Raw genomic sequence first — 8,294 nt, 5'->3', positions numbered from 1 at the left:
TGTAATTTGACTCTGAATCACGTGAAAATTGTCATTTTGACCCCCCTCTACAAAATAATAAATAACTCAGTAAATATTCATCCATGAAATTTAATATTTTGGCATTCTTCTTCATTTATTAATAAAATATTAACCAAATCCAAAAATTGAGATTTTGTAAAAATGCACAAGAAATGCACAAGAAATTGTCTGTGGTACGTTCGCATTTATGCATTCAGCAGATGATTTCATCCATAGCAAATCACAACATAACCAACAATACTAGAAGAGTAGTAAATGAACAGCCTGCCAAAAATTAGCAGGAGTAATGCGATCCTTCACCTCTTTATTTTCCATCTTTCCCACCCTGTCTCGCTCTTTCTTTCTGACCTACGTCTTGATTTCTCCTTACAGTATGCATGTGCTGGTGGGGGGGCTACATCAGCGAGTGTTAAGTCACCAGACATCAGTTAACCCTGTGTTTACGCTCTTCATTTGATTTCACCCCACTCATTTGGCCAGGGGGATAAACCGAGCGGGAACCACTTATGAATGTCAGAGTCTTATTAGACATAATATTTGGCTGTGTATGGAAGAGAGGCTTGGATCTATTGTGTATTCTGTGAACTCATTTTGAGGAATATTTGACAAAGGCTTTTGTAAACCGTCGTTATGATATTTTTTTAGGCTTTGTTGTCTTTAATTGATGCCATGAGCAGAATGGATGGGGTTTTCTGCAGCAGACTGCTATCAGTAATGTCTGACTAACAAAGACATAGTGATCAGTGATTGATCCATTAAGCCTTATTTATTCAGTAAGGTGAAAGACTGTGCTTTATTGTGAATGGATGAAGACATGATGCAAAGAATAGCTGCAATATACATAATATATGCCTTGCGTGCTGTTGCTCGTTGCTGTCAAGGTAGAGCATTCTATGCATTCTAAATTCCAAATAAACTCCTGCATTTGAGGGTAGCAAACAGGATGCAGAACTGCAATTCAAATTTGGAATGTAAGGAAGAAGAATTAAAATGAATTGAAAATAATTTAACTGTGATTTTAACTAGAATAGCAAGAGTTAGAGTCAAGAGATAGATAGATAGATAGATAGATAGATAGATAGATAGATAGATAGATAGATAGATAGATAGATAGATACTGTTGGATGATAGATATATATATAGATAGATAGATAGATACTTACTGTTGGAGGATAGATAGATAGATAGATAGATAGATAGATAGATAGATAGATAGATAGATAGATTTCACTTCAAATTCCACAATCTTCAATTGTACTTTCTGTGTTGTATCTAATTCACTTAAAATTCCTACTCATGCGCTGCAAGGGAGTTTTGTGCAACCCTGATTCCTTTCCAAACCCTTGACCATGTTTTTTTGAACACCATGCTCTTCAGTTTGAGTTACAAGAACACAAACCAGGCAGAGAAAGATAAAGTGAAAAGTGATGCATATCCATGTTAATCTGAGTTTCTGTCCAAACCAGAAAATTTCCAGTCGCCTGGTTTTGATTTCTGCGGAGTCATGCAGGGTTTGCAACCACAGCGAATCCCAAATCCTGCTTGATGATGTGATTGGCTGATTTTATCATGTTGTGCTCATTTTTTTTACTTTCAGTATGGATGGACACATTAGTTCCCCTTGGAAGCATTCTGTTAGGACATGGTGTTAGTGATATGTACAATGCAGTTAGATTTTTTTTAACCAATTCAAATTACCTGAGAATTGCTCTTTGTTCGTCCTTTGTTGTCGTCACCCATTGAAATAATCACAAATCTTCACACCTCATTGTTTATCAGTACTGCCTCTCTGTAGATGGAGAAATGATTTCACGTGAGAGACGAGGCTAGGTGATAAATTACACCATCATTGCCATGAGTGCGTAGGATCTTTGTCTCTTGCTCACTCTCCTTCAAATTGATTTTTCCTCCAGTGCACAATCCGTGATGGGGAAAGAACTCGATAGGATTAAAAATGGACATCTGCTCAGAGCCCGTTTATCAAGCGTTTGGCTGTGTTTTGTGTTAGTTCAGCGTAGGAGGCCAAAAGTGCGTGGGTGCGCAGCAGGCACATGCGTGAGCAGAGGCTCTGGATTCATCAGATATCTGCCGACATGCGTTTTGCCATGCTGTCGGGTTGAATGAATAAATGCTGCACCACATGCTCCCATGGCTGCATTTCTGAATAAAACAATCTGGCAATCTCCTTATTTAATGAGCACTAAAATAGTCCCGTTCCCATCCCGGCACCCCCTCTATAGGACGCATGCACTCATTCTCTTACAAGCAAGAGAACGGAGAAGGAGTGGGTGGATTTTAGTGAACGGTGCTTGAATGGTTAACTCCACCCCTCCTCCCCCACCTCCTTCCTGTTTGCGCTTCACTGCCCAATCTCATACTATGGCATTTTACATCAAAGTGCAGCTGCAGCCAATCAGAAGCTCCGGGCTGCCCCCTCTGCTGCTTGACTCCACCCCTCCTTCTGGCCACATATATAGCAGCACTCATTCTGTCTGCTCGAGTGTTCAACGTGCTGCTGTGGGCTCGAGAGACAGAGAGCCGTGGCACTGACAAACCACACAGACATTGAGTGGATCTCCACAATTCCTTGCCTAGATTGCATTTAGCAGCATCCAGTAGTAAGATGGGATGTACTACGGGGCACTTCACTTGCCAACCGCAGACGGCAGCGGCGGCCCCAACCCAGGAAGGCCAGTCGCAAGAAGGAGCTCCCAAAGTCCCAGAGGTGCTGTCGTCCCTAGAGAGGCTCTCACAAGCCACGGGAGGGATGGAGAAGTCTTGGTACCGCTGCATCTTTCCATTTGGGATCATCTCGTTGGTGATCGGAGTGGCTGGAACCGGGGTGACATACACGTACAACGATCTCCCACAGACCAAGGTGGTTTCCGTGGTCCTGTTGATCGTGGGGCTGGTCCTGGTACTGATGGCGACTGCTTGCTGGACGGTCCATAAGAAGAGGCGCAGGAAAAAGAAGGAAGGAGGGTCCTTCAGCTCCGAACAGTGTCCCTTGTGACAGCGCCCATGAAAAACGGTGGCAGATAATAGGCCGAGATCTCCGTCCACTCAGGTATCCGTGGTGGATAAGTCGTGAAGGACAGGTCCTCTCTGAGAATCCTGTGGAAAATACGACGTAGACTGGCATGAGGGTTCACCGGAGTCACGCATGCAGTTTACCGTCGCTCAGCAGGTGTCTGGTATCAAAACAAGCCTGGAGAGGGACACACATCCCTGCACGCACACACACAGGATACTTAACACTAGCCGCGAGCCTCTCGCGGAGCCTCTGCTGCCATCAACGCCGCTGTTAGTCTCCTGCATTCCTGTTATGCTGAAGAAGTGGGCCAGCGGCGGCAATCAGACACCGCGACGAAAGAGGAGTTCACCTCCGTCACCGTCACACGTCATTCTCCCGTCCGGTGACACCGTAGCAATGTGCAAGCTTTTTTGCGGAGTGGAACTTGAACCTGCGTCTGCAAGCTAGAACCGGCAGCTGCGGATCAGGATAGAAAGAAAGCACAGACTGGAGAGGTCGAGAATGTATTCGTCTACATGTGGGTGTGTGTGTGTGTGTGTGTGTGGAATATGTTTGCTGGATGGACTTAAGAGACAAGACACCTGCTCAGCCTCTTTCGCTGCCAGTCCTCCGTCAATCGTAGTCACTAATGATTTAGGACAGGGCTGCAGCACCTGATATCAAGGACGCGAAGACCCAAGCTTGATTTATTGGGAATGTTACACAGTGTACAGCGTGTTGAATGAGTTTTGCATTGGATTGTGTGTGTGTGATTCTATCTGGCATCCATCCCTGACTCTTCAAGGACCTCATATAGTTGGTATTCGGAAAAACAACCGCAGAGGAATTTTATAATGGACACGGTTCAGAGAAAGGCAACAAACCGAAGGGTCTTTTGTTCTGAGACAGTCTGAAAAGAAAATTCATTTTCTGGGGGGTATGGGGTGGTGACGCTTGAGTCAAAAGTGTCAGTAGAGTTTTGTTTTTGTTTCAGTGCCTTGAGCAAGCGATAGGACTTAGCATGGTACAGTAGCTCTGTTTTACCCCTCCGTCTCTCTTTTCCTCTTCCAGTGCCAGCTTTAAAACTCAAACTCAGCTATTTTAGCACGGTCTCCTCACCCCCAAAAACAACACGCATGAATACGTCGTCACTTTGACCTTGTCAGAGCCCACAAAGGCTGGAGCTTACATCCGTTTTCACAATGGGAATACTGCTTATTTACACTACCTTGATCTGGGAAGCATTTGGCACGTTTTGTTATGGATACAGTGGGTGGGTAACGGATAATGAATTAAAGGGACAGTTCACCTAAAAATTAAAACTCTGTCATCCTGGTGTTGTTCCAAATCTGAAAGATTTACTTTATTCTGGGTAAGACAAAATAATGTATTTTGAAACTCAGTGGGGTCCAAAACAACACTTTTGATGTTCTTCTGTGTATGAAAATATCTTCTTTTATGTTCCACAGAAGAAAGGAAGTCGTACCAATCTGAGGGTGAGGAAATGATGACAGAATTTTCCTTTTTGGGAAGGTTTAGCCTTCAGATGTCTCATAAATCCTGTTAACACTCAGAAAACTCTGTGTGAAGACTAAAATTCGGAGACAGACAAAAATCCATACCAATTCAGAGGTTAATACCCTTTTCCTTTCACAGAAAGCATATCGATGATGTTTCGACTGTGTTGAGGAGTGGATTTGAGAATCCTTGTGCATGAGAGAAAGCAAGAAGACACAGTATTAACAACCTTGAGTACTTCAAAAAGGCTGTTTTTGAAGCATTTAGCTGTTAGCATATGTGCTAAGCTCGCCTTACTGGACTTGTTTGAGCCCTGAGGAAGGTTGTATTGCTCTTTCATATAGCTCAGGAGATTTAATGCATTTCTAAGTTATGTTTCAGATGTTTCCCCTTTAGGGAAATACAAATGGACACAAATGCAGACAACTGTTATCATACAACAAGAGTGTAGAGCTATAAAACTAATCTGGATGTCTGAAGTCATTTGCTCTTGGAAGAAAAAGATTGTGTTCATATTGCAATCTCTGACTTTTGATCTGAGCATATTACCGGTTCTTTTTCTTCATTTGATCTTCATTTAATCTCATTGCTGTCTGGTAGAAATATTTTGAGACATTAACGAGATCGTGTTTGTGATTAAACAGATGTAAGTTTGAGATTATGTTTTTTGTAACCAAAAACATGTTTTTGGAGTGAATGAGGGTGTATGGCATGCAACACGGCGGTCCTGCGCTTGGGGCACGTCCAGGTGGAATTGATTTCTTACAGTGACGTCTGACCACATGGCTATTGATAAACACAGTGCCTTTTTGTCAACTGATGTACGTGCTGTAAAGCTGCCTGTGCCTACTTAAGCATTTTTAATTGCTTCCCGCCAGAATGTGGTATTTGTCCCTTTACAGAAACAGATTGCCTTGTGTTTTTCCACAGTGTGCTACGAAAAGCAGCGAAGGGAGGGCATCTAGAGTTTCAGACTGCATTTTAAACACTGTTCACAACACTCTTCACAAACAACGCAGACTAGAATCAGGCTACCATTAAATCAGGGATGAAGCTGATGTCTGAGTGGGAAAAGGGACCAGATGAGTTCGGTTGGGATATTAGTGACCGACTCTAATGGAGCATCTGATTATATCATGGAAAGCCAGTAATCCAAGATAGCTGTTTTCATAAGCAAATCAAGATCAGACGTTCAGATCGGAGTCATCAGGAAAATATGGTGCTGCTCCTCCCCCCAAAACTAAGAAATGCAATGTTTTTTTGCCTTGTTTTATTAAAAATACCTTATACTTTATCCTTAAAATGTGCTTTCATTTGAGTAAAATTGTGTGAGATTTAAAGACGCCTTTTTAAAAAATATTTCTTGAAATAAGTTTATTAGTTAGCTTATATAATCAATATTTATTACATATATATCTTGTTTTAAGCATAAAGGTGTTAAATATATATGTATGTATTTTCTTTAAACATCTACGGGCAAAAACCTCCCTGCCCATCCATGCAGCCTGTCATGAATGAGCAGGGAGAGCAGCAATAATAACCCCCCAGGGTTAACAGAACAGAACAAGGCAGATATCATTAATGTACTTAATGATATTTAAGTGTAACACTTTATTCAAGATAAAGGAGTCGGATTAGCAAGGAATATCAGAAAGCTAAGTCCTGACTGTGGCAAAAGGAGGAGCTGGGGATGGAGGAGGGTAATTTGCTCCGGAGCAAGCAGAAAAGCTGCTGAATAATACTGAATAGAGCTTATATAGGAATGCCGCGATAGGTGTCGTATTCCTATAGGTAGATGTGATCAGCTGAGAATCAGTTGATGCAAGCTTGATTCACGTGACCTGCCTGAACTAACGCTAACGCTTAATTTTTGAGTAATGTGAAAGTAGTTTAGCAAGATTTGAATTTCTCTCTTGTACGTAGCATTATGCCGAGTTCACACTGCACGATTTTCAAAGACGTAGCATCACTGTTGGTTTCACACTGAACGACTATCTGGGGTAGCATTCAGTTGTTGCTGTGTTCACACTGCACGATGGAACGAGACAGGAGGTTACACACTGCATGACTTTACAATAGGAAGAATCGCCGACAGCTCTGTCTGGTGCAGGGTTGCCAGGTTTTCGCTACAAAACCCGCCCAATTACTACTCAAAACTAGCTTGAAATTAGCCCAGTTGCTTTCGAGGGGGTCCCCCAGTAAAAATCGAGTTCGGGGGTAAAATACAATTTTTTTTGGCGGGGTTCTCCTGGTACAATTCACATTCCAGGGCCTAAATATCAGGTTATTGCGGTTGCTTCAACCTGCTTACATAAAAAACAACCGGTGGCAATCGCGGATTTGGCAACACTGGTCCGCAAACGATGTTTCATATAACTCCACCCCGAACTTCCCACTGCCCTGTATCTTGTTCTCTCATTGGCTGTAGGTCATCGCCAGTGTGTTTTTCAGTCAGAACTCATTGTACACAGCGTGATTGTGAATCACCGACAGCTCCAGATATTTAGCATGTCAAATATTTCACGGGCGTTGGCGATTCCCTCTGATCGCTCTTTGATAATTCACACTGCATGATTGTCACTCGCTTGAACGAGCACCGATTTGCCTCCGATTTCGGGCATTTATCGGCGATTTCGCAAAACCTGTCGGCGAGTGAAAAATCGGGCTAAAATTGTGCAGTGTGAACTCGGCATTAGGAAGGCCAAATCTTTTTAGTGAATTGGTTTGTTTGATTTACTGATACAGCTTTATGATTTTTTCTGTTCGAGACCCTGTGTGAAAGGTTTTGGCTTAGTTTTTGATGTAAAATATTAAGATAAATGCTACTATCTCAGTTATACAATATATATTTGTTTTATTTAATGTAAATTGATCAGTTTAGGGTTAATGGTACTATGGAAATCAATGGCTACCATCAACTGTTGGTTACCAACATTCTTCAAAATATATTTTTTTGTGTTCAACAGAAGAAAGAAAATCATACAGGTTGGGAACACCTTAGTGTGAGTAAAGGACAGAATTTTCATTTTTGAGGTTTTCTCAAATTTAGGAAGAAACGTTCTTCCAGTAACTTCAATAGAATATGATTTTTAATGTGGTGTTTTAATTTAGGGTGTTTGTGTGGAAAAATGTTATAGCTTCACTCTCCAACTTTTGATTCTTTCTTTTTGAGATCTATAACGAACTTCGGCCCCTGTGGGCAAAATGAGCACAGCTGATCACAGTCAAATGGCTTTGTGTGCCACTGAAAAGGTGATTAGCTACACCTGATTGACCTTACAAGTCATTTTTGGGGTTATCCTTTTTCCAACTCAGTGATTCTGTTTTGTTTTGTTTTTTGTTTTTTTTCCCTGACATGTTGGTGTTATATCTTTCACTTGGATGTTATACTGTAAGTTGCACTGAGTAAATACAGCTGGATCAATCAGAAAACTGTGTCCGTCTTCATTTCAGGCTGCAAGGCAACAGAATGTGATTATTTTAAAGGGCAGTGATTCTTTTATATACCCACTGTATCAGAGAGAGATACAGAAAGTGTTTTTCTCTATAAAGGCTGGCTGCTCTCTCTCTCTCTCTCTCTCTCTGCATGTGTGCTCATGGGAGATATTTTGAAAAATCGTAATTAAATTTGAGCTTTGAACATTGTTTTGTTTGGCTGTTGTTCGCTTTGCTGCAAGGAAATAATATTGACGCTTTTGATGCCTTTCCAAGTTATTGAAACTGACATTCCCCCCCCCCCCCC

The 8,294-nt window shown here is 41.8% G+C and overlaps 1 protein-coding gene across 1 annotated transcript; it reads left to right on the top strand.

Moving 5' to 3' along the window:
• The first annotated feature begins 2,644 nt into the window (after positions 1-2,644).
• LOC107553625 (transmembrane protein 100-like) lies at positions 2,645-3,034 on the top strand. Its single transcript, XM_016235912.1, has one exon. It carries the CDS (start codon positions 2,645-2,647, stop codon positions 3,032-3,034), a length of 390 nt encoding a protein of 129 aa, XP_016091398.1.
• The last annotated feature ends 5,260 nt before the right edge of the window (positions 3,035-8,294 follow it).

The sequence above is a fragment of the Sinocyclocheilus grahami genome, unplaced genomic scaffold (genome assembly GCF_001515645.1).
Source record: "Sinocyclocheilus grahami isolate Dianchi unplaced genomic scaffold, SAMN03320097.WGS_v1.1 scaffold476.1, whole genome shotgun sequence".
Taxonomy (NCBI): Eukaryota; Metazoa; Chordata; class Actinopteri; order Cypriniformes; family Cyprinidae; genus Sinocyclocheilus; species Sinocyclocheilus grahami.
Note: the sequence above shows the minus strand (reverse complement) of the source record. Positions and strands in the feature narration are given on the sequence as shown.

What these genes read in the sequence shown, in the direction of transcription:
- LOC107553625 (XM_016235912.1), top strand. Translation starts at nt 2,645, where the DNA reads ATGGGATGTACTACGGGGCACTTCACTTGCCAACCGCAGACGGCAGCG.